Genomic DNA, 27,951 nt, shown 5'->3' with positions numbered 1-27,951 from the left:
GTGCATACGTACTCATACAAATACTCGTTATCATACTATATATTTAAACCTATCAAAACCTCATATGTATTAAATCTGTCGCAATATAATTTTTTCATTCTCACACTATAAAAACTTATCTTTTAGTAGTTTTTTCATTCTGACAATGGCTAGCTCTTCTAAATATATTTTTCTTAATTTATTTAATGGTCTATGTTTTATAACTTTCCTAAAATGTTTTTTTACGTAAATGTAACACATTGTGAGACACTCATTATTTTAATCATCTCTACATACCAAAGTGCACCTATTCTAAAATGGAAATAAATGTTTCAATTCTTTTGTTAATCTATATTTTTTCATTAAAAAAAAAGTCTTTTCGTCAAACTATAATCATTTCAATAAACTCTTAATAATCTTTAACTTAAAGTAGAATAAAATTATAAAAATTAGTGAATTATAAATACAAAATGCTAAATCTTTCATTTATGCATTATCAGAGAATAACTTGACATATACTTATTATGTATAAAACAAAACTATAAAATGTTATTACTAATTTCGCGAGAAAAAAAAATCATTATAATAATTTGTAAATATTTTGTAAAGCGGAATTATTAGCTTTGATGTATAAAAACTATTGTCACAAAAATATATATTTCATGACATTTCTTTTGAATAGTTTTGTGATCATTTTTTTTCTCAAATTAAAATATAACGAAATGAATTATGAAAATTTTTATAGTGCCAGTTTAAAATCTAGAAACAATACATCAAAATATTAAACCTCTATATAATGCTCATGCATTACGCGGGATCTAAACTTGTATTTCTATAAATATAATAAAAAATTTACCAAATTGAAAGTATTTTTCACAATGAAAGTAATTATTTAAATTTTAGAATTTTTATCAAAGTATTTTTTTTTAATAAATTTAGAATCAAATTACCGTAATTATTTAATGGGATTTTATAATACTAAAATTTATTAAGCTATAGTTAATATTTTGCTGAAATTTATACAGCATTTATTATGTTCATATAAACTAGCATAGATATCGCACATATGCGCGGTTTTTTAGATAGGAATATTAAATAAAATACGAAGTAACAATTATAAAACCTAATATTTAACTCAATTTGATATTTAATTATAAAATTTATTATTATTAATATTTTGTATTAATCGGTGAAAAATGGAAAGTTCATATAATGCGGTTGTAGATATAATATAATGAAAGCTCAATTACAGATATGAGAAAAGAAAGCCTAATTATAGCCAAATTCATTTAGGCGAGAAAATTTGGAGATTTCTTATTCTTTTAGTATAAGGTAATGATTAGCTGTAATTAATTTTTGTCATTAAGGATGTATACGACACGTGGCGTATCCACATCGTTTCAACCCAACTATAAACTGCGTGATTGTAGCCTATCCATTTACATGTTGATATATTATACTCCCCACGTCTCAATTATATGTTTATCTTCGAATAAAATAACTTTCACGCAAAATATACGGAGTAAAAGATAAACAAATAAATTGAATAAATAAGTACATTTTTTTTTGTTTAATGCTTTTTGGCAAACTATTTATCGTTGTAACATTCATTTTAATTTATTTATGTTTAATGGGTCCACGTGAAATAGCAACTTTATCCTTTACCTACAAAAAAAAAAATGGAAAAAACAGCAACGAAAGTAGTTGCTTCACTACATCAATCCAAATTTTCCAACTTTTTTTTCCAACTAATTGTTCCATACAACTATACAAGTAGTGAAGCTGCTTTGTTTGACTCACAATTTATTATTTGATCGATTTTTTGCGAATATTTTACCAGTTTGAGTTGAGTTTTAGTCATTATTAAAAGAAAAAATAAGGTTAGTTAATTTATAATTTTTATAAAAGTCGTTAAAATGTGTTTATTTTGATCTTTTGTTGCCTTGATCACTTTTCGTTTTATGTCGGGGTTATATTTCGAGTTAATATCAAGTTATGTTTCGGTTAGGGTTAACTTTGGATTATCTTTGGGTTAGGTCGGATCGGGTCAAAGCATTTATCCTGTCAATTCATATTTTCCTATTTATTGATTGATAACCCCCAAAAAAAAAATAACTATTAATCCGAACGGAGGGTACACATAATAGTAATTCATTCTAACTCAACCAAACTTCATATTTTCCTATTTTAGAAATCTACATTATATACTCCCTCCGATCCACACCAAAGGTAACACTTAGCTAAAATGGACGATTCACACCAAAGGTAACATACCTTATTTGGCGTACAACATTACCAAGTTGTCCTTATACCAATTTCATATTTACATAAAATGTCATTATATACCCACATACCATCCCACAATTAAATCCACAATTACATGGTCCACCTATTTTTTTCCTCTTTACCCTTACTTTTTCCACATTTTCTTAAATACTTCATTTTTCGCTATGTTACTTTTGATCTGAATAGTAGGGAATATTAAACTTCATTCATATTTTGGGATCTCCACATGCATGTGAAAATGACCACCTTATCCTCATAAATTTGATTCGGCTTTTTAATCAATCATAATGATGAATTTTTTTGATATAACTGGCCGATCCGAAAATGACCTGATCCGAAACCACCAAACTCGAAAATGACTCGACAAAATATAACTCTAATTGAACCGAAAAGTCTTGAAATAGCTATTTCCGAAAATGACCCGACCCGAAACAACCCGACCCGTTTGACCCAAAACAGACCCGACCAACAAACCCGAAATGACCCGTCCCAACCCGAGTTAACCCGAAACAGCCTAGGCATGGACTTTTTGGCATATTGGCGTTGCGACCCACCTCTTACCAGGTCGTGCCAGATTTGTGCCGTCCGGCTTAACCCGGTCCAAAATGCCTACTCTAGGCTAGGCCGTCAATAGCTTGCTAAGATAGTGAAAGTAATCATGTCATTAATATGATTTTATGATGGAAAAGACGGGACGTACATTGTACTCTATATTTGTATTAATGATTGGTCTATTCTTTTTTTTTTTTTTGGTACATTGTACTTTGTACTTTATGTTTGTATAATTGATCTGTTTAAAAGTTGCATATGATGTGTTGGTCAAATAAAAAGCACGTTGCCTGAAATAGCCAAGATTCATCAATGGATGCAAGGAAGTTGGTAGATCACATGTTCTTGTATATTCTTATTAAACTTTACGGACCAAATATAATACGGAGTAGATGATATAATTGCAGAATTTTTATATAAACAAATAAAAAACTTGTTCAATCTATTCAAGTTGGGTTATATTTAATCCGTTTTATTAACAAATGCGACCCATGAGCCGGGTCAGGCCAGTCTCGCCCGTTGCATTGGCCAGCTTCACCCACACACTTAGTAAGGATACATTAGCAAATCTCCAACACATCAAAATCTTAATAACCACAACTCGAAAGTGACCTAATTTCAAATTTTAATTGAAAAGTACAAATAAGCATCACCCAAAACCACACAGTCACAGCTCACCCACACACAATATGCTTATGAAGGGATTACCAAAGTGACAAGTCGCCAAGTCGAGTCTAGCCCATAGCATACTTCTGAGTCCAGCTCCTTGCCGTACTCTCATATTTCAGTCTATCGGTCTTGTACATTGTAGCAATCTCCGGCATGAGGATATTTTCAAGATTTGGATCCGTCAAGAGCGAACAGATGGAAAGCAACATCTGCTCAATTGACAAATTCACAGTAGCATCAGTTACCATTCAATGGAGTAAAACTCGATTCATTCTTACAGCAGAATATAGATTGAATGAGAAATCGGCCATCACTATTTTCTTAATTTCAGTTAAATTAGTCTCGTTTACCTTTTTCCCACTCTTTTTAAAACTACAGTAAATTGGAGCTAAATCGAGGGAGTATCATTGAAATAACTTCGTCGAATTCTAACAAAGAGGTTCAAGTGGTTGACACAAACCTTTGAAATGGTCAGGGCAGGGCCCCATTGATCATACAATGTGTCAAGCCAAATCTGCCCATTGCTGGTTATACTTGGGTGAAAAACTTTAGTCGTAAATGCTATCTGCAAACGAATACCCGTAGCACATTAAAATCTCATAAATATCCAAACTGTACACATATCTACCACAAAGCAAGTATTACAATCAAAGTTCAGACTAAGGGGTCGTTTGGTTGCCACTTATAAAATAAGGCATTGGAAAATCTCATGATTTTGAAAAGTATGGATAGTTTGGTTGCCATAAATTTTGGTAAATGCAGGAATTACAACTTCCCAGGAACTTTCAATGCCTACATGATGTGGGAAGTTGCTTTTACCTACACGGCTACACCCCTTTGGTCATTGGAAATTCCTATGGAATTTAATTCCTACATGAGTAACCAAATGTTTTTCCAAAATTCACCCGAATTGAATAAAGGAACTTAATTCCCACGAATTGTAGGTTCCTATGAAAATTAAGTTCCTTGATCAACCAAACAACTCCTAAGTCAATTTCAATTTTTTTTATTAGGCCTGAAAAACTTGACCTGACCAAAGTGACTCGATCAAAATTGACCCAACTGGCACATGGAAAGATGAACTCGAATTGCGGACTCGAATGTTTTTTGCCCTCATAGTTACCCCCTAGGTAACTCGATAATAACATATTGAAACAGTCCCGAACTGACACAACCTGTTTGCCAAGTATAGTTTAGAATCAATAATTGAATAATTTACTGTAAAAATACCTTAGGGGGTTTAAAAGGATAGTCCCGCGGAATCTTGATATTAAGACGGAAAACACCACCTGCATAGGGACTGTCAGGAGGGCCAAAAATGGTTGCTTCCCAATGGAACAAGTCTTCACCCACTGGAGCTACATACGGAAGAAAATAAAAATCTTACTGATTCGTAAACAATGGTGATTGACTTAATTACTACCACCTAATTAGACCTGGCAAAACTCGACCCGACCCGACCCGATCCGTTTTTTAGGGTTACAAACCCGCTTTTTTCGACCCGTGACCCGTTTGACCCGAACCCGAAATGACCTGTTATTTTAGGGTCGAGACTTGACCCGAACGGGTCGACCCGTTGGGTCAAGGGAAAATCATGAATTTGATTAAAAATATTGATATTTATATATTATATTTGAAAATATAGTTAAAAAATTATTTTTTTATTACTTAAAATTAAAAATTCAACTAAAAACTCAATTTTATACGGAGTATAACTTTTATAATATTTAATAAAAAAAAATTATTAAAAAAATTTATTTTAATAATTATATCAATATAATTATTGTATGTGATGAATATGGTTAAAATAATAATTTTAAATATATTTTACTTTTTTAAAAAATATTTTTTAAATTAAAAAAATCGTTTAGAAAAGACGTTAAAAATTATTTCTTGACCCGTATTTTGACCCTAACCCGACCCGTGACCCGTATGACCCGACCCGTATTCTGACCCAACCCGTTTGACCCGACCCCCCGACCTGTTTGACAGGTCTACCACCTATATATGGCAGGATAATAGATTAATAATATAAATAATATAAATCATACAGAATACGAAGTACTCGTAATTGTTTGGGTGCTGATTTTCTCAGTACACATTTTACTCATCGCAATTCGCAGTACACTGTTGACAATTATACCCTTCTCATTTGCCCATTCATTTTCTCTATCTAATATCTCTCTCTAATATATTCTCTCTAATTAAACATACTCAATCTCCATTGATAAATTATGTAATTCATTGAAAACTTATTTTTACAAACATTCTATGTATTGATAAATTATTTTTACAAACACATCTCCTGCATTTGTGGTACTATTATGTACTGCCTTGAAAAAAAATCAAACCCATTACTATATACTTTATGAAAGAAAAAAGCAAAAATTCTAATTATACTAAGTTCTTCTTCCTGTAAGGCCAAACTGGAAATTGGTTTGAGGGGAAGTGATACTTTGAGTTCCAATTTCCAAATTGAGATTGATGGTTACGCCTGTTTTACGGAAAGTAGGTTTTTTTTTTTTTTTTTTTTTTTTTTGGTGTAAACCGGAGTGTCCACCGTCGACAACAGTGTATAATCCCCCTCGCCGCGCGTACTCTCACGAAGAGGTAAACGGCTGGCCAAAGAGTTTGCTCCATTCCCATTGGCAGGGATCGAACCCCTGACCTCATGGTTAAGGGATGAGGTGAGCAACCACCACACCAAACACATTTGGTTACGGAAAGTAGGTTTTCAAGCAAATGAAACTATAATATCTTGCGGAGTAAATAGGGACGATGATCCCCAATTAATTTGAACATAAAGCCTAATTAAAAAAGACAAACTATAACCAATAGTCAATAGAATTATTAATAATGGAGTAGTGAATTAAATATCTGCTCTATACTCGAATAATCATTTATAATTGAAGAATTTGAAAGGAGTTGAAGAAAGTTGAGGAATTGACAATAGAGAGAAGATAGAGAGAATTAAGTTTGATAATTTTTAGTCCAGGGTAAAGAAATGGAAAGATTACTATAATGAGTAAAATGTGTACTGCGAAAATAAATTACGTTCTTTAAATTAATCTACCATTTTTTTGGTATTATGTCTTAAAAAATCGGGTTCTCATACAATGTAGGATATAGTCATATCATACACTTCCAATTAAAAAAAGCACATCTTAAATTTACCCAAAGGTATTGAACAAACAAAATGCAAACGACTAACATCACATTGATTTATTTAAATATTGTCCTAAGACAGTTTTTAATTCAAAATTTGAATGAAAATCACCATTTTCTTAAACCTCCAAGAGGATTAAAAAAATAGGTCTCCAAGAATAGTTACTGAGTGCTTCGGAGAAGACTATGAGGCGATTCTGAAGAATCCATTTTCATAGTTAGAGGGTACTCTCTCCGGAGAAAGTACTTTGTTACTATTCTTGGAGGCCGGACTTAAACAAGAAGACTAAGCAAAGTCTTAACTTCGGTAGTCCATGGAAAATCATAAAAAAAATAAAATAAAACATAAAGCGGCCAAATAAATTGAGGCGATGGTGTCAAAGAATAATAATGACGTGAAAATATACCAGCAGTGAAAGAGGTAACACTATGATCATTCTGCAGATCCTTCAACTCCTTCACGACTCTCTTTGACGCCATCTCTCAATGTTCTGCTGCTTTCCTAAACTTCAACAACAAAAACTCATCACTGTAAGCAGATCAGAACAATAATCGACATCAGCTAAAATCCGGAAGTCAACGACAAAATATATAACATTAAAAAAAAAAGACAATGGCCGAAAAAAGTTAAAATGGCGGGATTACCAGAGTAAAAGAAAAGATGATCTCTTGATATCCTTCTATACAATTAAACAAAACTATGGAAAGTTGAAGGGAGTTAAGGCTTGTACTGTAATATTTTTGTATGGCAAGGAAATGGTTTGACTTGAGAAATCCAGAAAAAATCTCTGTTCTTGACAAATTCTTCAATACTTATAACTTGCGCATTGAATATACTAAGACCAAGTAACTTGAAAATTAAAATTGACATATAAAAAAAGAAGTCAATGTTACCTTATAATTTCTGGCCACCATCGCCGGCAATGTTATGGTGGATGAGATAAGAGGTGGTGACGGTGGTGGTTGAGGAGGGATGACATCGCTCACATCAAGTAACAGGATACTTTATTCACAAATATTCGTGTAAGACACTTTTGTAGAGTGCTCGTGTAAAACCATACGATGGTATCCAAGAATAGGTAGCAGAACGGTCACTTTACATTTTCCCACGGCAAAAAAGAAAAAAAGAAAAAAAAAACTCTGCCCCTCACATCCACTGGAAAATCACCGGACCGTCACCTTGCTTAGACCATCATCCTCGTTTTCAGATAACACACAGTAAATCCTTGGGAGGCGAGTCTTGAATCAGATAAAGATCAAAATACGGGCCAAAATTATGAAGGAAGTACTTTTAATAATTATTTTGATCGATTATATGTACATTTATGCAAATATTTGAGCAAAAGCTATTATATGTACGTAGTCTATGATATACGGTGGATCTATCTATCTGGCTGGAACAGCTTTGCCTTGACCTTTAATAGACAAAAACAGAATGAATGGGAAAAAAACAAAAGATTCGTCTTATATGCTCAAATGGGACAATCCCTTAAAATGCACACACAAACCAAACACACAATCAAAGCGTCACCCGCGCACAATATGCTTACGAAGGGATAATTAAAGTTGACAAGCCGAGTCTAGCCCATAGCATACTTCTGAGTCCAGCTCCTTGCCGTACTCTCATATTTCTCTCTATCGGTCTTGTACATTATAGCAATCTCTGGCTCGAGGATATATTCGAACTTTGAATCCGACAAGATTGAATAGATGAAAAGCAACAGCTGCTCATTTGAAAATTTCACAGTAGCATTTGTTATATATCCATTCAGTGAAATAACATCGTCGAATTCTAACAATATAAAGTGGTTCATTGGTTCAAGTGGTTCACACAAACCTTTGGAACGGTCTGGGCAGGGTTCCACTTCGCATCCACTGTATCAAGCCAAATCTGTCCATTGCTGGCTATACAAGGGTGGAATATTTTTGTCGTAAATGCTATCTGCAGCGAATTCCCTTAGCACATAAAAATCTCAAAAATATCCAAAATGCACGTATTACTACAACAAAGCAAGCATTGTATCAAAGTTCAGACTAGTTCTCAACTAGTACCAGAGTTTACAGATCACAACTTAAAGGCAAATTCTCATTTAAGACGCGTCTAAATATTTCCATGTGGCATAATATTAGAAGCGTTTTAATACTCATATGTTAATTTCATGTTTTTGTATCAGACTTGAAAAATTTGACCTGACCAAAGTGACTGGATCATAATCACTCAACCGGCACCTGGGAAAAAAAATTTACCTTAGGGGGTTTGAAAGGATAGTCCCTCGGAAACTGGATATCAAGACGGAAAACACCTCCTGCATAGGGACTGTCAGGAGGGCCCAAAATGGTTGCTTCCCAATGGAACAAGTCATCACCCACCGGACCTACATAGGGAAAAAAATATACGGAGTAAATCTTACTGCTTCGTAAACAATGGTGATTGACTTAAATACTACCACCTCCATATGGCAATGTAGTGGTCGAATGTGCTAGACAATCCCTGATGAAAAATGCTCTAAAATTGCATAAACAAACCAACTGATACTCCACAGCTTAAAAGACATACGGAGAATAGTCTAAAAAGTCATTTTACTTTATTTCATCATATTCCGAAAAATTAAACAAGAAATGAAAAACGATGTTACAATTTCTTAGCAGGGTCATTCCTGCCGGGCTTTAGAAAGGAGCCCTAGAAACCAATCTCTTAGTTGCAATATTATTGATATGTAAGAATCACGATGCGAATAGTTTCCTATCTCCATCCATTTGAATCAAGAAGACTATGCTAAACGATTTACTCCCTCTGTCCCGGTCATTTGTTGTTTTTTTCCATTTTTGGTGTCTCAGTCAATTGTTGTCCTTTCTATTTTAGAAATACATTTGACGAACAATTTGGTCATTCACACTCAATTTGATCCACATGTCATTTAGTAAGGGAAACGCAATTGGCCCTCTCCTCTTTCCTTGATCTTTGTGCCAAAACCAAATGACAACAATTGACGGGGATGGAGGGAGTATAATTTACCATGACTATAACTCTATAAGTCAATGAGACGATTCTCCGGAGTATATTTTTAAGGTAAAGAAGACTACCAAGAATAGTTACTGAGTAGTCTCCGGAGAAAGTAGTCTGTAACTATTCTTGGACGCAGGACTTAAACAAGACTAAGCAAAGTGAGGCGAAAAACATAACGACGGCGCGAAATATACCGGCGCTGATAGAGGTAACAGTATGATCATTCCGCAGATCCTTCAACTCTCTCAAGATTCTCTTTGAAGGCATCTCTCACACTATTTTGCTGCTATTTTAAACTTCATCAACAAGAAATAAACAAAAGCAAAATAAATAAAAAAATCCAGAAGAATTGACATCAATGACAAATCATATATGACAAAAAAATAAATTGACGGAATTACCCGAGTGAACGAAAGATGATTTCTTGGTATCCTTCTCTATAATTGAAAAAAAAATTAGGGCAATTGATGTTTTTATGTGGAATACTCCTCCAATTTCTTATTATCTTCTGTCTTTTTTTTCTTTCCACCTTCTCTCTTTCCTTTTTATAAGTTTCATTTATATTTTTATTAATTTCTTTCTCCTAAAAAAAACTAAACAACTCTTACAACTTTATTTATTTATAATTCATTATTTATTACATATTTTCCTTCTCCTATAAGCTTTAGGGATTACAATACTTTATTCATTGCAAAAAAAAAAAAAAAAAAAAAAAAACTTTATTCATTCTTTACAATGTTTATGGGATTAAATTCATCTTACATTCGATAAATTCATCTTACATTCATTTTTATCACAATTCTCATTATAGATAGACATTATCCACCGTCTATAGCTATAGACGAATAGTGTTCCTCTCACAAATGAAATTGGGTAATGCAAATGGATAGGAAATGGATACCCCCATTTGCCCTCTCACTTTAATTTCGTGAGAGGGCAAGTATCCATCTATAGCTATAGATGGATAGTGACCGTCTATAATGAGACGGACTGTTTAGTGCTGGTGTGAAACCATAGCATGGTATTGTCCACAAAAGTAGTACAGCATTTACTGATGAATAGAGGTAGAAGCTCGTGTTAAGACGATGATTTGAAATCATGCTATCAAAGTATCTAGTTGACTGCAAACCAGTTTAAGTCTACGATTCAAAATCACTTTACCATAAAATAATGGCTTGTGAATTGATGAAGACGCTAAATAAGTCATATTTCAGAGCTTGAAGACGGTTTTACTATACAAACAAACGTTCTTAGACATTTCTCATTTTTTCCGTCTAGTTTAGTATCTAAACGGAGGAACAGGCGGTCTAGTTAATATCTAAGGTGATATACTCCTGTATATAAAAAAAAAAAAAAAAAAAAAAAAAAGACAGAAAATGCATAATTGCATCCCTTCCTAGAAAATGTCTTCTCTAGTGGCAATCGATAACATTACTTACAACTTGCCACCACCACAAACACACAACCCAAAAAGATCCACGGGAAAATCACCAGACCGTTACTCCAACCGGACTGTCGCCCTTCTTAGACAACACGCTGAAAATCAGACCATTAATGAAGAGCGTAGAATTGGAGAGGATCCAGATGACAGACCGATTCCAAACCGAGTCATATTTAACAGCTTGAAAATAGTGTGGTCTATACAAAAAATCAAGCAAAGGTACTGAAGTAATTTTTCTTACCCTTACATGATTCTTGGACAATCCCTTAAAATGCACACACAAACCAAACAAACACACAGTCAAAGCGTCACCCGCGCACAATATGCTTACTAAAGGATAATTAAAGTTGACAAGCCGAGTCTAGCCCATAGCATACTTCTGAGTCCAACTCCTTGCCGTACTCTCATATTTCACTCTGTCGGTCTTGTACATTTTAGCAATCTCCGGCACGAGGATATTTTCAAACTCTGAATCCGTCAAGAGCGAATAGATGAAAAGCAACAGCTGCTCAATTGAAAATTTCACAGTAGCGTTTGTTACCATTCAGTGAAATAACATCGTTGACTTCTAACAATATTAACAGGTTCATTGATTTTAGTGGTTCACACAAACCTTTGGAACGGTCTGGGCAGGGTTCCACTTATCATCCATTGTATCAAGCCAGATCTGTCCATTGCTGGCTATACAAGGGTGAAATATTTTTGTCGTAAATGCTATCTGCAGCGAATTCCCGTAGCACATAAAAATCTCATAAATATCCAAAATGCGCACATTTCTACAGCTAAGCAAGCATTGCTATCACAGTTCAGGCTAGTTCTCAACTAGTACCCGAGTTTACAGATCATAACCTAAAAGCAAATTCTCATTTAAGATTGGGTATATCCATCTTAAGTTTAAGCCGGGTCAAATATGCCTTTATCCTTTGGTTTTGGCACAAAAACCAAGGAAAGAGGAAGGAGCCAATTACTAAATGACAAGTGGGAAAATACAACTCACTGAGACACCTCAATATGTAAAAGGACAATAAATGACCGGGACAGAGGGAGTAACAAAAGATTTGTCCTATATGCCCATGTGAGATGATATTTGACCTGTTTTAATATTGAGATGGATACCTCCTTCTTAAGGAAGACTAGCTGGACCAAAAGTGACTTGATCATAATCACTCAACCGGCACCTGGAAAGGCGAATTCGAATTGACCAACCCCAATCCGATCTGACCCGAATGTTTCTTACCCTCATGGACTGTTACCCTAAGTAACTCGATAACAACACATTGAAAAAGATCCGAAGTGACCCAACCCGTTTGCCAGGTTGAGCATATGATTAATAACTAAACAGTTTACCAAACAATTACCTTAGGGGGTGTCCAAGGATAGCCCCGCGGAAACTGGATATCAAGACGGAAAACACCACCTGCATAGGGACTGTCAGGAGGGCCCAAAATGGTTGCTTCCCAATGGAACAAGTCCACACCCACTAGAACTACAAAGGAGAAACAATATGGATCTTACAGCTTCATAAACAATGGTGATTGCCTTAAATACTACCACCTATGGCGGGATAGTGGTAAAATGTGCTAGACAATCCCTGATAACTCGAACATTGCATAAACAAACCAACTGATACTACACAGATGACAGACCCCCAGTATAAAAGACGTACGAAGTATAGTTCAAAAAGTCATTTTAATTTATTTCATCATATTTCGAAACACTACACGAGAAATGTAAAAAGATGAGACTTTTATGAATTGTCAAATTTTTCACAAGTGAGGATCCTTTATTTTTATGAGACGACTCTGCAGAATCCATTTTCATAGTTACAGAGTACTCTCCCCCGGAGAAAGTACTTATTAACAGTATATCAAATAATATAGCAATCTCTCCTCCAAAATAGCAAACTATTATTCTGTAAATCATAATCCCTCTAACCTAGCAATTATCTTTGTAATTATAGAAAATAGCATAATTGTATAATCTCCTCTCCTAAATTAGATGTACAAAGCTCCCTATATAAACTGTATATGTTTCAGAAATTAATCAAGCAATTCATTCTTCATAAACCTATTGTCTTATTGTTTTATATGGTATCAACGAGTCTTAATCGATCCAACCCACTCCGTCCCAAACGCAATTCTTTCAAACGACAAAAACACCAACTGCCTAACCCTATTCCTACCATGACTAACACCCACAACGACACCACCATCATCAACAATCCCCACGACGCTGCAAAACCCCTCACGGCACCCAACTTTCACCATGTCGTGAAACTTACCTCCCTAAACTACACCACGTGGAGATTTCAACTCACGCATATACTGTTTGGCTTAAGTCTTTTAGGCTTTATCGATGGCTCCGAACCCGCACCCCCTGCCACCATACTGGATGCCGCCAAACAGGAGACTCCAAACCCTGCTCACATGTCTTGGTTAAAACAAGACGGCCTCCTTCTCAGTGCTCTTATGGGCACCATAACCGCAGCCCTACAAACCTTGATTGTTAGGGCTAAAACCGCGAAGGAAGCCTGGGACATTCTTGCCCAGACTTACGCTAACCCGTCGCGTATCCATATTCAACAAATCAAAACCAAATTTGATTCGATATCAAAAACCACGGATCAAACTATAACCGAGTACATTCACTCGATAAAAGCGTGCGTGGATCAACTTGCTCTTATGGGCAAAATACTCGATCCCGAAGATGTCATTTCGAGAGTCCTTAATGGCCTCGATTATGAACTCTACAAACCTGTTATCGACACAGTCCGAGCCCGTGACACACCAATACCGTTCGAGGCTCTCCATGAAAAACTATTGCAACAGGAACTCTTAATTCAACACAACCCACCTACCAACCATTACCCACCATCTGCTAATCCTGCTTTCAAAACCCACGGCCACCATCGACACAATAATCGATCCCCTGCCACCTACAACAATCAACCCCAACCTACTGCTCCACAAAACAACCAGTCCAACCCTCGTCCTTTCAAAGGTCGGTGCCAATGGTGCCGCGAAACCGGTCATGTAATTGCTAACTGCCCATACTTCCGCAAACTCTATCCCAACATTACCTTCCCTGCCCCACCACCAAACCGTTACCATCAGACCTACCCTCAAGCCAACACCGCGGCCATCCACCATAACCACTCGGCTCCCAACCCCAATTACTTGCTTGACAGTGGTGCAAGTCACCACGTGACCCATGACTTGGACACACTTGCCTTTCACTCCCCTTACTCCGGCCTTGATGAGCTGCTGATCGGAGACGGTTCCGGCCTACCAATCGCCAACACAGGTACTCTCCACTTAGATGGACTGAATTTAAATAACGTTTTACATGTTCCTAAAATATCGCGCAATATTATTTCTATATCTCAACTATGTCGAGACAATAAAGCATATGTCATTTTCTCACAAAATTCTTTCTTTGTTAAGGCGATGGCAACGGGACTGACGCTCCTCCAGGGCCGTGTTAGAGACGGGATCTATGAGTGGTGTCCTCCAAAACCAAGAACTTACAATGCTACCAAAGGAACCGCTCCATTGTCTTTACATCATAGACTAGGGCACCCTTCATATGATGTAATTAAGACCATTAATAAAGATTTGCATTTTTCTATTGCTAATTTTGATCACTGTGAAGCTTGCAATATTGTTAAAAGCAAGAAACTACCCTTTTCGCAATCATCGTTTCGAACGACCGAAACCCTCCAACTCATGTTTTCTGATCTTTGGACAAGCCCAGTAGCATCCTTTGATCATTTTAAGTACTATATTATATTCGTCGATCACTACAGTAAATACATTTGGATGTACCCACTTAAACGTAAATCCGATACAAACCAAGTATTTATTCAATTTAAAGCTATTGTAGAAAAATTCTTCAACAAACAAATTAAACACTTTTTCTCCGACAATGGAGGTGAGTACGTTAAATTAAATACAACCCTTCTTAACAATGGCATCTCACACTCCACATCTCCTCCGCATACTCCCGAACATAACGGATATGCCGAAAGACGACATCGTCACATTGTTGAAACGGGCCTAGCCCTCCTTAAACACGCCAAGCTACCCACAAAATATTGGCCATTTGCCTTTAGCACCGCCACCTATCTTATAAATCGCCTTCCTACTCGGTCTCTACAAGGAAAATCACCTTACTTTATGCTTCATAATAAGCACCCGGACTATCACAACCTCCACAACTTCGGTTGTCTATGCTATCCGTGGCTACGGCCTTACACCAAACACAAATTGGAAGATCGTTCCATTCCATGCGTTTTTGTAGGATACTCCACCACACAAAGTGCCTTTCATTGTCTCGACCCAAAGACTCACCGTATCTACACCTCTCGTCATGTCAAATTTTATGACGACATCTACCCTTTCGCCACTATATCGACTACCACCCTCCCATCTCCAACCATTGAGGAATGGACTACCTTCTCCCTCCACATCCTACCTCCTCCTCCTACCCCATCCCCCACGGTCTCTCTGCCCGAACAACCCCAAATCCCTCGGTCAAAGCACCCTATCCAAATGGTCTACTCTCGTCGACCTTCCCCAACCTCCACGCCTTCTGTTGCCACCACCTCGACAGACCTCATCCCGCCTAACACCACTACCCCCTCCACAACAGCTGCCCCAATCATCAATCCTACATCCACCGCAACTACCTCTATTCCTAACACATCTCGCCCTACGACTAAACCACCTCCACCACCCAAAACTGTCACAACCCGCCTTGCCAACAACATTCGCGTACCAAACCCGAAATATGCAAAGCTTGCCCTCAAAGCAGCACTACCCACGACCCTTCCTAACACCGTAAAACAGGCACTCGTCCTCCCTCATTGGCGCCAAGCAATGCAGGAAGAGTATGATGCTCTAATTCGCAACAATACATGGACCTTAGTTCCTCGCTCATCTGCCCAAAATATTGTTGGTTGCAAATGGGTATATCGAAACAAGTTTAATCCCGATGGAACCCTTAAACAACATAAGGCACGTCTCGTTGCCAAAGGCTTTCATCAACGACCCGGCATTGATTATACCGAAACCTTCAGTCCTGTCATAAAACCTACCACTGTTCGGTTAATTCTATCTCTCGCTGTTGCCAAGAATTGGCCTCTCCGTCAACTTGATATTAATAATGCATTTTTACAAGGCACCCTGACGGATGATGTATTTATGACACAACCACCCGGATTTGTTGACCAATCCAAACCTGACTTTATTTGTAAATTACAGAAAGCCATTTATGGGCTGAAACAAGCTCCACGCGCTTGGTATACCGAGCTCAAGTCATATTTAATCACCATCGGTTTTACTCAATCCATCTCAGACCCATCTTTATTTATTTTACAAACCAATACAACCTATATCTACATGCTTATCTATGTTGACGATATAATTATCACCGGACCAGATTTATCTATACTACAAACTTTTATCACTAATCTCTCTACTCGATTCTCTCTTAAAGACCTTGGACCATTGTCCTATTTTCTAGGCATTGAAGTAACCCCAAATGACCTCGGCCTCCACCTCAGTCAATCCAAGTATATACTCGACCTCCTCACGAAACACCACATGGCGGATGCCAAACCAAACACAACTCCCATGGCCACTTCCCCTCCACTCCTACGTGAAGATGCCAAACCCATTCATGATCACACCACTTATCGCGTCATTGTTGGGAGCTTACAATATTTGTCTCTCACTAGACCCGACATTGCCTTCACTGTAAATCGCCTTGCTCAATTTCTCCACCACCCTACAGTCACTCATTGGACAGCCCTGAAACGGCTCCTTCGTTATCTTCAGGGCACCCAACACCACGGCATTCAGCTACATAAGAATAACCCTCTGTGTCTTCATGCATTCTGTGATGCTGACTATGGCGGTGATAAAGACAACTATCTCTCCACCACAGGTTACATTGTTTACCTTGGTCGAAACCCGATTTCTTGGTCCTCCAAGAAACAAACCGGTGTCGCTCTGTCCACCACTGAAGCTGAGTTCCGCGCCGTCGCCTCGGTCACAACTGACACACTATGGCTTCGTAACCTACTCTCTGAGCTGCGCATCCAGGTCACCAAACCGCCAGCCATCTTCTGTGACAATATATCCGCCACTCTCTACGCCAAGAACCCCGTCTTCCACTCCAGAATGAAACACATGGCCATCTCTTTCCACTTCGTCAAACAGCAACTTCAGGACGGTCACATTCGTCTCTCCCACGTTGCCAGCAAAGATCAAATAGCCGACATCCTTACCAAACCCCTGCACAAACATCAACATCAATCGTTACGAGACAAGCTTGGCCTTATCACAAGAACGTCCAACTTGAGGGGGCGTATTAACAGTATATCAAATAATATAGCAATCTCTCCTCCAAAATAGCAAACTATTATTCTGTAAATCATAATCCCTCTAACCTAGCAATTATCTTTGTAATTATAGAAAATAGCATAATTGTATAATCTCCTCTCCTAAATTAGATGTACAAAGCTCCCTATATAAACTGTATATGTTTCAGAAATTAATCAAGCAATTCATTCTTCATAAACCTATTGTCTTATTGTTTTATACTCTATAACTATTCATGGACGCCGGACTTAAACAAGACTAAGCAAAGTCATTAAGTTCGGTAGGTCCATAGAAAATGCTACTCCGTATATTTAACAAAATAAAACATAATGGGGCCAAATAAAGCGAGGCGATGGTGTCAAAGAATTATAATGACAAGAAATATACCAGCGCTTAAAGAATTTGTATGATCATTTTGCAGATCCTTCAACTCCTTCAAGATTCTCTTTGAAGCCATCTCTCGCTATTTTGCTGCTATTCTAAACTTCATCAACAAAAAAAAACAAAAGCAAAATAAATATAAAAAATTCATCATTGTAAGCATACCAGAAGAATTGACATCAAGATATCCTAAATCCACCAGCTTAAATCCAGAAGTCAATGACAAAAGATATAATAAAAAAAGAAAGACGCGGGACGAAGAAGATAAAATGACGGAATTACCAGAGTAAACGAAAGATGATCTCTTGGTATCCTTCCCTATTATTGAAAAAAAAAAAAAACTATGGAAAGTTTAGGTTTGTGATGTTTTTCTGTGAAATATTTTTCTGTGAGAAGGAAATGGTTTGACTTGACTTTAAATCCAGGAAAATTCATTATTATTGACAAATTCTTCAATAGTCTAACATATTTAAGACCAAGTAACTTAAAATTGACATGTAAAAAAAGAAGTCAACATTCCCCTTATCATTCCCAGCCACCACCACCGGCAATGTATCTACCTCTGATAACATTGCCAGCCGCTGACGATGTTTATGGGATAAAATTCAACGTACATTCGATAAAGCGACATTGCTATGGATGAGATAGGAGGTGGTGACGGTGGTGGTTGACGAGGAAACTTTATTCACAAATAATTGTGTTACACTTTTGTAGAAGCTCATGTTAAGATGAGGATTTGAAATTATAGAATACAATAGATATACCTTAGGAAAGCTACAAGGCAAAGTAAAATAAAAAGAAAAGTCTTTCACTCTGAGGATAACTACCAACAAAGGAACATAGAAAGACAGAAGCTTGTGAATTGATGAAGACACTAAATCAGTCATATTTGCTTAATGACGGTTTTTACAATACAAAATTACAAACGTTCTTACACATTTCTCATTTTTTCGCACTAGTTTAGAATCTAGACGAATTTGGATACACTTCAGTTCCATAGGAAGGAGCTGGCGGTCTAGTTAATACCTAAGGTCTAGAAATTTTTGCAAAGCCAAATCCAGAGGACATATTCCTTTATATAAAAATGAAGACAGAAAATGCATCATGCGTCGCTTCCTAGAACATGTCTTCTCTAATCGTCACTCTGACCGGAGTGTCACCCTGCTTAGACCTGTCATCCTCAAGATCATTTTCAGATAACACGCTGTAAATCCCGATAGGTGCCATTGTGTGGAATTATCAAAGAGAAATTTACATACATAGCGGTCAATAAAGGGACAGCCTTAATATTTTGATGGAAACAACCAAAAGAGAAATGAACAGCAGCCTTTAAATCATGACCATTAATGAAGAGACTAGAATTGGAGACGATCCAGATGCCAGACCATTGTAGACACACAGTCAAAAACTCACTCACATAGGTTATGCTTTAAAGAGGACAGAGTAGTTATCATATTCCCTACCAAACGACATGTCGAGTCTAGTCCATAGCATAATTCTGAGTCCAGCTCTTTACTGTACTGTCGTACTTCGCCCTATCAGTCTTGTACATGTGGGCAATCTCAGGCATAAGGGGGTCATCGGGATCTGGATCTATCAAGAGTGAACAAATCGAAAGCAATACCTGTTCAATTGTAAATTTGGGTTTGGAATCATAGCCCATTCAGTGGAGCATTTCTCGCAATTTGTAACCTGATAACTAAGTTAACTATGCAATTGACCCGAGTAAAACCTATTCATAATTATAGATTACAGGTATAACGGTGACATAGACTACAGAACGAAAGCCTCAAGGCAAGTCTCATTCTCATGTGTGAACAGCCAGAGGACACTTGTATATTCCATACAACAACAACAACAACATCAGGGCCTTAATCCCAAAATGATTTGGGGTCGGCTGACATGAATCATCCTTTCGAACCGTCCATGGGTGAACGCACGCCTCAAAATGCGAATAAAACACTTGTATATTCCATCCGAGACAAAAATTCTTCTCTAATTTACCCTTACCTCGAAAAAGCCCACTGACCTCGTAAAATATCATTTAGATCAGAGGGAGAATTTTAAATTAAACTATATGGTTAATTGGTTGGTCTCACCTATAAGATCGTCTTAAAAACGCTTTTGTGATCTGTGAAGGATTTCTTTGGAGCAAGGATGATGGGTTTTGCACAAAAATATAGATTCATCTTAAACTCTGGCAAAATAAAAGGTTCAAAGTGGTGCATACAAACCTTTGAAATGGTAACGGCAGGGCTCCACTGCTCCTTCAAGATGTCACGGCATATGGCAAAACATATGCTTCCATTTCTGTTTATATTTGGGTGAAAAACTTTCGTCTTAAAAGTTACCTACAGCTCATCACAATAGAAAACTTAGAATCAAAGGTCTGATTCTCAACTAGTATTGCAAACACGGATTAAAACATTCATCACAGCCACAACGAAAAGCCATCACAGAAAATTCAGCACAAGAAATACCTTCGGGGGTTTGAAAGGATAGTCTGATGGGAAATCGATAGTGACAAAGAAAACACCTCCTGCATATGGACTATTAGGAGGCCCTATAATAGCTGCTTGCCAATGAAACATGTCTTCATCAACTGGACCTGTAGAACACGAAGAAGAAATTTAATTCTCCATTTTATAATACTGCACTATGTTTTTAATTCATTTTCAAAATGTTACTGTACTTTCTTTTCGCGTCATGTAAGACTTTTGTGAGTCCTATGTCGTGTCAACCGCGAGTTGTGTTGACCAAACATTATTATGGAAAAGTGAAGTGGTGGAAGAAGTATAGTCTACATACAGCATAATACAAAACGGTATGCACGATAACAGGCTGACAGCAGAACAAACCCAATTCAGCGAGTCAGACAGTCACTAATCTAACATAAAATCAATCTTGCTCGAGCTATATTCCCTCACATCACGACATTGGCGGATCTATGAACAACATTCCGGGGTCCGGGGACACCAGAAACAGAAATTTTTTTGCTTATTTTGTCTAAATTCAGGCTAAAAAAATAAATATATCTTTTTTTTTATGTATAGATTTTAAATATTAATCAGGATCGGAAAGAAGTTTTTCTGTATCCGCCACTGCATCACGACATCTAATCTAACAATTCTTCGCATTTCCCCTACACTGCTTCGGTAAATTACCAAACATGACTCAAATGGTAGAAACGGTAACCTTCAACTAAAATTCATCAACAAATTACAAGACACACTTGCATTACCCGAGTACTCCCTACGTCCCAGTCATTTGTTTACCATTTCCATTTTGGAGGTGTCTAAGTCAATTGTTTACCTTTCTATTTTAGAAATGTCTTTGATAGGCAATTTGATCCTCCACGCTCAATTTAGCCCATTTGTCATCCAATAATTGGTTCCCTCCTTTTTCATTGGTCTTTGTAGTAAAACCTGGTAAACAAATGACCGGGACTAAGGGAGTAGCTCCGTCTAAATCGTTACTTATGTTCGTTTCTCTCAATCATTTATTTACCTTTGGTTCACAATAATAAAAAAATAAACAAATGACCAGGGATCGGGCGACTATTGCTGACAATTAAAATAATAAAAATGAAAATGAAGAAAATACCGGCACTGAAATATGTGGAAGAATTTATCTGGAGATCCTTCAACTCCTTCATAATCCTCTTTGAAGCCATCGCCCTTCCCCCAATTTTACTCTCTAAATAAACCCTTGAAAAATTATCCACAGCGGTAAAAAAATGGCGGTACTCGGCAACAAAATCAGAATGCGAGATGATTTGTTTTTTTTTTCTTGTTTTTTTTATACGTTAGATTGTCAGGAGGTGACTTGTAAGTTGTAAGTTGTACGATTTTACCATCATTTTGAAAAAAAAAAATACGGTTGACTATCAGCGAGTTTTGGCAACAACTTTAAAAACCAGTAAATTATTAAACCAATATCGTATACAAGGCCGTGATTTTGAAAAAAAAAATCACTATTTTTGTAACCACGCCAGTGTGTTATTTCAGTCAACGTTATTCATGCCGGAGAATCGGAGATGGCTTGGTATTTGTTAAGAAAGCAACGAGGTACTCAGGTGCCCCGCTACAATTTTCCAAAAAAAAAAAAGTGATTTTCTCCAAACCAAAATTTTCATAAAGACAAATAATTTTTAAAAAAATATAGGGTTAAAACTTGAAAGCAAAAGTTATTGTTGATCAAAGTTTCCTATTGAATACACAAATTGATAAACTTATGATTATCCTAATATCCTTATTTCGCTAATATATCTAACTTTTGGCAACTTCTTTAAAAAAAAATTGACTATCGACAATAAATTTTTGATCATTCTCGCATGAAGATGGACGTTATTAATGGTGTTCTTGTACATTTTGATTTCTGAAAATATTGTTACAGGAATTGAGGTTCTCTCTTCCATTTTGTATCTCATCTATTTTTTATCTCATTTCGTGTTCCATTGTGTTATAACACATCATCCCTCATAATGAAAACGGCAATCATTTCTATTAAACAAATGATCGAGGAATAATGACACAATCATCAATATGAGCCGACTAGTTGATATTGCCAGGAATCTTATACATTCTCTCCATATCTACTGTGGAATTAGCAAAAAGCTCCAAACCACTGAAATAATAGTATTAGTAAGACTGTATTATCTGTCTTTAAGTTTAATACGGATCAAATATCATATCACTTGTCTATATAAGACGAATATATTTTTTTTCCCTATGCATTTTTATATACATCGGTATGTACTTGACCCATCTTAATACTATTTCAAAACAAGGAATACAAGTGAAGCTAAGGGTAATGAGTGGGTGAAAGTAAACGGAGGGGACGAAAATTAATTTCCCTCTATAGTCAGTACCATTAGAATGAATACGAATATCAGAAGAAGGAAAAAGCCTGAAGGCACTAAAATCAGTCATATTTCACAGCTTGCCGATAGTTTTACAATACAAATGTCCTTGGACATTTTTTTTTTTTTTGGTTTTGTCCAGCTTAGGATGCAGCAGAAACACAGTCAAAGGTTCAACCACATAGATTAAGCTTAAAGAGGACAGAATCGCGATTACTACACCCTACCAGGTGATATGTCAAGTCTAACCCATAGCATACTTCTGAGTCCAGGTCCTAGCCGTACTCTCGTACTTTGCCCTATCAGTCTTGTACATGTGGGCAATCTCTGGCACAAGAGGGTCATCGGGATTAGGATCTGTCAAGAGCGAACAGATCGAAAGCAATACCTGTTCAACATGAAAAATTCAAAGTAGCATCATTTACCTTTCAGTCTAGTATTTCATCACAATATATAGACAAGAATTCACTTTGATGATTGAAATTTTAGGAAATTCCATCGTAATGCATGAGATTTGACTATTTGAGCCCCGAAACTTCATCCAACAAAACGTGTAATATAAAACTTCATCGACAGAACAAGTTTCTCAAGGATTAATAAGTGGCATAGTATTTTGGAATATTATGTTTAGTTTTTTACATATCATTCTGCTGGAAAAAAGCCTTTAATTTAAATGAAATTGGATTAAGCCACCTGATGAACAATTTGAGAATTTTCAAATCTCTAAACACCACAAGGATATAATCAGAGACTTGACCCCACAAAATTCGAAATTATTAGTCCCATTTTAACCTGTCTCGTAATTCTTCAGAGTTACTTGATTGTCACCTCTAAAGACACTATGAGAATACAAAGAGGAGGATGGTCATAACACCGGCAGCGAAGTTGAAGATTATAATTACTTTATAGAAGACATGATATGGACAAATAAATATTCCCGTTCTATGAAATATTCCAAGTCCCTTTATGTTGAAATGGACCATAGTTGGTGGCATGCAAAATGCAGACTCGTGTTCTAAGTTCTACAGCAAATATTATTTGGTAAAGAGGTTCTTAACAAGAAATTAGTAGTTTAGGTCCTTCATGCCAAAAAGATGCAACATTAAGTCACTTGTAAGGTTAACTCGTTTTTATACCAAAAACACCTTTATCTCAAACTTTAGCAAAAGCGAGGTTGATTCACACAAACCTTTGAAATGGTTAGGGCAGGGCTCCACTGCTCCTTCAAGATGTCAAGGCATATGCTTCCATTGCTATTTATATTTGGGTGAAAAACTTTCGTCCTAAAAGCTACCTGCAGCTCATCCCAATAGCAAGTGTAAATTACTTGAAAATTCATAAACGTTCACATAATACCCTAGACAGCACAAAGCAAGTATTACAATTACGTGTCGGACCGATTCTCTACTAGATTTCAGTTCACAAATCAAAATATTAATCAGCCCCTATAGAATACTGCTTGTGTACAAATAAAAGTGTTAGCATGAAAAGAAACAGCTTCAATCAACATTATCATCGCAAAAGCTTTAAGGAGACTACACCCACGTCGTGTGAAAAACCTGCGGAAAAAAATACCTTAGGGGGTTTGAAAGGATAGTCTGGCGGAAAATGGATAGTGACAAGGAAAACACCTCCTGCATAAGGACTGTCAGGAGGGCCCATAATGGTAGCTTGCCAATGAAACATGTCTTCACCAACTGGACCTGTAAAGCCAAAAAAAGACGTTAGAGACTAGGAACTTCACAACAAGTTACTCCGTACATGATAATCTAAGCGAATAGAATATTGTTATTTCCCGTGACCAAGCATACAAGTTGACGATGAAAAATAAAACCAGGTCATAATCATTATCATTGCCCCAACCTCCAGTGACTATGAAAGACTCTCCTGCTCAAAGCAGAGTAATAGAGGACTACACAGGTTTTCCATACAACAAGAGGTTATTTCCAGCTTCTAAGTGACCCAAAACCAAATGCTTACACCGTATAGATCTCAACAGTTCAAGGTTCCATGAATGCAAGCATAAAATTTTACATTCAAGGCATCCAGGCGGATATCCATATAAAAAGAAAAAGAAAATCCCACAGAGAACAATCAATCATAACTGTACCACAATACAAAAGAAGTATGCAGGGTTACAGATTTACAGCTAAACAACCAAACCATTCATTAACCTAAGGAGACAATCAACTTTGCTCCTGCTCATACAATGTGTTGTTCGATGCCTTCAATCTACGGCAATCATAATCCTTCAGTTCACACAATACTACATTTTCCCCAACATAATCCAAAAGGCAGACACGGTAACATTAAACTGAAGAACAGGCACAATGAATTTGACACCGTAGCTTCAGCAGACCCGTCCTATAGTCCGGAGCAGAGACCACTACCTCCACATAATTTCTGTATGCAACTTAATTATTGAAACCCTATGATGCTCATTTGTCAATCAATTAAACCAAATAACAGCATAACAATAACGCTTCTGGTTTGTTTCGACTATGTTACTCCGACAATTTACTTTGGTCACGTGTCCGACAACTGAAGTGTCCAACATGACACAACACTTCATTTTGGACAAAATAACTGAAAATTTCGCGGAAAATAACAATATATGACATTTGGATACAATGATAGGAGGCATTGGGGTGGCAAAACAACAGGGAGGAAAACAGACGGAATAATGGAGGAATGCCAATTTACTTTGAAATCATTTTTCCAACATTACGCGGTTTTAATTTCGCAACAACCAATCCACAGCCTAAACAACGGAAATTAATCCTCCTCTCTCGATCCCTCCTTTCACTTTTTACCTCCAAATCCCTCAATCGAAACGACAATGATCAAATTTTCAACTCCACTATCCAATCTTAACACAAACCTTTCAATTGAAACCTAAAATATCCCCAAAATCATAATTTCACATCAAAAAGTACATGCAAACAACAATCACAAACATCAAACACTACAATTTCAAATTCACACTAATAAAAATAACAAAACAATGAAATTATACCAGCGCTACAAGAGGTAGGTGGATCTTTCTGCAAATCCTTCAATTCCTTCAAAATCCTCTTCGAAGCCATTTCTCCCTAATAATTCCTCTTCTCCAAACCCTAAAAAATCAAGAAAAATAATCATCAACATAATCAGATCATATCAAATACTATTAGATCTCCTAAATCCTAGATCCAACGGCGTAAAAAAGGTGAAAATAAAATAATAGGAGAAGAAGTTTCGCGAACCTTCTTCTTCTTCTTGTCTCTCCTGGGAACAAGGGTTAAAAACGGCGGTAAATTTTAATGAGGTGAAAGTTGGGGTGTATTTTCCGCCAGAAGGACGGAAGAAGGGTGAAAAGAGGTGAGTTTAAATCGAGGGGAGGTACTCTCTTTTATTTTGGGGTCGTGCGCTTTTATTTTGGAGTAGAAGTAGAGGTTGCGTACAAGGTACAATTGTACCTTCTCTTTTGTCAATGCTCCCCCACTAGGTATTTCGTCCATCTCATTGAAAACGGTCACTATTTATCACAAGTTGAAGACGAATAGTGGCCCTCTCACAAAATGCAAGTGAGTCTTAAACACGTGGTCAGGGGTTCGATTCCTGACTCTTGCGAATGAAAAAGCCAAACTTGGAGGGGTCAACCCATTAAATTGTCTTAAGTACCCCGAAGGAGATTGCCCCAGCTGTCAGTAGGGGATACTCCTGGTCAACACCAAAAAAAAAAAAACAAAATGCAAGTGGGTAGACAAGTGCATTTGCATTTTATGAGAGGGACACTATCCGTTTTCAGCTTGTGACGGATAACGTCCGTCTTCAATGAGAATTTGTGTTTCCTAATTCTCATTTGAGACGGATCGGTCTATGCCTTTAGATGGGTTTATGCAACCATTTCTATAATATTTACTCCATTTTCATATGATTATCCATTTTATTAAAATATTCCTTACATATATTCAACAAATGGGTACATCATTAAAAAAACGAAGGAAATAAGATGTGACCATTTAAATTGGGTCATATTTGCATGTAAAAAGGTCACATATGATCCTTCCGAAACCATTTTTTGGTTAATTGGCGTTAATTAGCAAAATAATTGGGAATTTAGCGTCCGTTTCAAACTATTTTGCCCCATGGTGTCCACATCATCATTTTTATTTTTATTTTCTGTTTTTATGTGAAGCCGCTAAGATCCTTAGCGGCTTGTATGCATACCATTTTTGTAATACCAAGTGCAAGTTTAGAAAAATACCGAACATGTGAAGCCGCTAAGATACCGAACATGTGAAGCCGCTAAAATCCTTAGCGGCTCCACATTTTGTCATCTTCCAAACATGTAAAGCCTGCAACTCCTGCAACATTGTGTTACTCAAAATACATGCAAATAGGCAAAAACGCTAATAACCTTAACACCTTTTATGCCAACCCAAAAAAAAAATTGCTAATAACTTCCACTTGGCACTACAAAAATGGTATAGATACAAGCCGCTAAGATTCTTAGCGGCTTCACATAAAAATTCGAAAAATAAAATAAAAGTAATGACCCGGACACCATGGGACAAAATAGTTTGAAACGGACACTAATTCCCCAATTATTTTGCTAATTTACGCCAATTAACCAAAAACTCTCGAAAATGACCGTATGAAGGAAGATCTTTTGCTAAATATTCTTTTGGCCAAAATATGGTTAGATTTATTTATCGAAAATAAGTTTCACTATTCTTATGTGAAACGATCTTAGAACAACGCCAATGGTTGCATTTAGAATATGCTTGCAATTATTAAAAATTGTCAAGCGGTACGCTCACCATTGGAGATGGAAAATATGATCATGCTTGTAAGTTGTAAGTCATTGTATCTCTACCAAACTACATGGCTTAACTTTTAAATGGAAAAAATAAATAATAATAAAATTTAAAGTATAATATTTATTGTCATGTGGGGGTATTGTAAGCTACAATGTATTGTAGTTTACCATTGAATTTGAAGGACGATGTAGTTCGAAAGCGATACTGCCTTGAAAAGTGGTGTGGAAAGGCAAGTTACAGTCTTACAGAGTAAAACGGTGTCGTTATTAAAAAAGATAACTCATTTATTAACACTAAATGTATAAACTTTTTATGAAAATGGAGCGTGTTATGGTGTGAGACCGTCTAATCCTAAAAGTTGTGAATAACTTTATGAAGGATTGAATTTTCTCCTGTAGTTTGGGCTAAAGTCGTTGGATTATTTA

At 36.6% G+C, this 27,951-nt stretch overlaps 5 protein-coding genes across 13 annotated transcripts; all 5 read right to left on the bottom strand.

The window, feature by feature from the left end:
* Window positions 1-3,382: 3,382 nt before the first annotated feature.
* On the bottom strand, window positions 3,383-7,631 carry LOC141656677 (ubiquitin-conjugating enzyme E2-17 kDa-like). Of its 3 annotated transcripts, none has more exons than XM_074463654.1 (5): window positions 7,543-7,631; window positions 7,056-7,150; window positions 4,714-4,841; window positions 3,944-4,048; window positions 3,383-3,692 (listed from the first exon to the last, which is right to left on the bottom strand). In XM_074463654.1, exons 2-5 carry the CDS (start codon window positions 7,126-7,128, stop codon window positions 3,549-3,551), a joined length of 450 nt encoding a protein of 149 aa, XP_074319755.1. In that variant the 5' UTR covers window positions 7,129-7,150; window positions 7,543-7,631; the 3' UTR covers window positions 3,383-3,548. The 3 variants fall into 3 exon arrangements, with proteins under 3 accessions (XP_074319755.1, XP_074319757.1, XP_074319756.1); XM_074463656.1 differs by having other exon boundaries at window positions 4,714-4,772; XM_074463655.1 differs by having other exon boundaries at window positions 7,056-7,155; window positions 7,543-7,629.
* On the bottom strand, window positions 7,543-10,323 carry LOC141656678 (ubiquitin-conjugating enzyme E2-17 kDa-like). 2 transcript variants are annotated; one of them, XM_074463657.1, is made up of 5 exons: window positions 10,057-10,323; window positions 9,850-9,951; window positions 8,896-9,023; window positions 8,486-8,590; window positions 7,543-8,372 (listed from the first exon to the last, which is right to left on the bottom strand). In XM_074463657.1, exons 2-5 carry the CDS (start codon window positions 9,920-9,922, stop codon window positions 8,229-8,231), a joined length of 450 nt encoding a protein of 149 aa, XP_074319758.1. In that variant the 5' UTR covers window positions 9,923-9,951; window positions 10,057-10,323; the 3' UTR covers window positions 7,543-8,228. The 2 variants fall into 2 exon arrangements, with proteins under 2 accessions (XP_074319758.1, XP_074319759.1); XM_074463658.1 differs by lacking the exons at window positions 9,850-9,951; window positions 10,057-10,323 and adding an exon at window positions 9,285-9,373.
* A 1,024-nt stretch (window positions 10,324-11,347) lies between these two features.
* Window positions 11,348-22,018, bottom strand: LOC141656676 (ubiquitin-conjugating enzyme E2 5B-like). Of its 6 annotated transcripts, XR_012548549.1 has the most exons (8): window positions 21,464-22,016; window positions 20,341-20,468; window positions 20,095-20,211; window positions 18,143-18,178; window positions 17,867-17,958; window positions 12,455-12,582; window positions 11,710-11,814; window positions 11,348-11,601 (listed from the first exon to the last, which is right to left on the bottom strand). XR_012548549.1 is itself a non-coding variant. In XM_074463652.1 (6 exons), exons 1-5 carry the CDS (start codon window positions 21,531-21,533, stop codon window positions 17,890-17,892), a joined length of 420 nt encoding a protein of 139 aa, XP_074319753.1. In that variant the 5' UTR covers window positions 21,534-22,018; the 3' UTR covers window positions 17,307-17,392; window positions 17,867-17,889. The 6 variants fall into 6 exon arrangements, 4 of the variants coding, with proteins under 4 accessions (XP_074319753.1, XP_074319752.1, XP_074319754.1 ...); XR_012548550.1 differs by lacking the exons at window positions 11,348-11,601; window positions 11,710-11,814 and having other exon boundaries at window positions 12,488-12,582; window positions 17,867-17,963; window positions 21,464-22,008; XM_074463652.1 differs by lacking the exons at window positions 11,348-11,601; window positions 11,710-11,814; window positions 12,455-12,582 and adding an exon at window positions 17,307-17,392 and having other exon boundaries at window positions 21,464-22,018.
* On the bottom strand, window positions 11,458-13,363 carry LOC141654815 (ubiquitin-conjugating enzyme E2-17 kDa-like). Its single transcript, XM_074461930.1, has 4 exons — window positions 13,279-13,363; window positions 12,455-12,582; window positions 11,710-11,814; window positions 11,458-11,601 (listed from the first exon to the last, which is right to left on the bottom strand). The coding sequence occupies exons 1-4, from the start codon at window positions 13,361-13,363 to the stop codon at window positions 11,458-11,460; spliced, it is 462 nt and encodes a 153-aa protein (XP_074318031.1).
* A 735-nt stretch (window positions 22,019-22,753) lies between the features above and the next one.
* On the bottom strand, window positions 22,754-26,192 carry LOC141656675 (ubiquitin-conjugating enzyme E2 28-like). The gene is made up of 5 exons (XM_074463649.1): window positions 25,967-26,192; window positions 25,738-25,837; window positions 24,297-24,424; window positions 23,911-24,015; window positions 22,754-23,109 (listed from the first exon to the last, which is right to left on the bottom strand). The coding sequence occupies exons 2-5, from the start codon at window positions 25,805-25,807 to the stop codon at window positions 22,966-22,968; spliced, it is 447 nt and encodes a 148-aa protein (XP_074319750.1). The 5' UTR covers window positions 25,808-25,837; window positions 25,967-26,192; the 3' UTR covers window positions 22,754-22,965.
* Window positions 26,193-27,951: the final 1,759 nt, after the last annotated feature.

This window comes from Silene latifolia, chromosome 5 (genome assembly GCF_048544455.1).
Source record: "Silene latifolia isolate original U9 population chromosome 5, ASM4854445v1, whole genome shotgun sequence".
In the NCBI taxonomy this organism is placed as follows: Eukaryota; Viridiplantae; Streptophyta; class Magnoliopsida; order Caryophyllales; family Caryophyllaceae; genus Silene; species Silene latifolia.
Note: the sequence above shows the minus strand (reverse complement) of the source record. Positions and strands in the feature narration are given on the sequence as shown.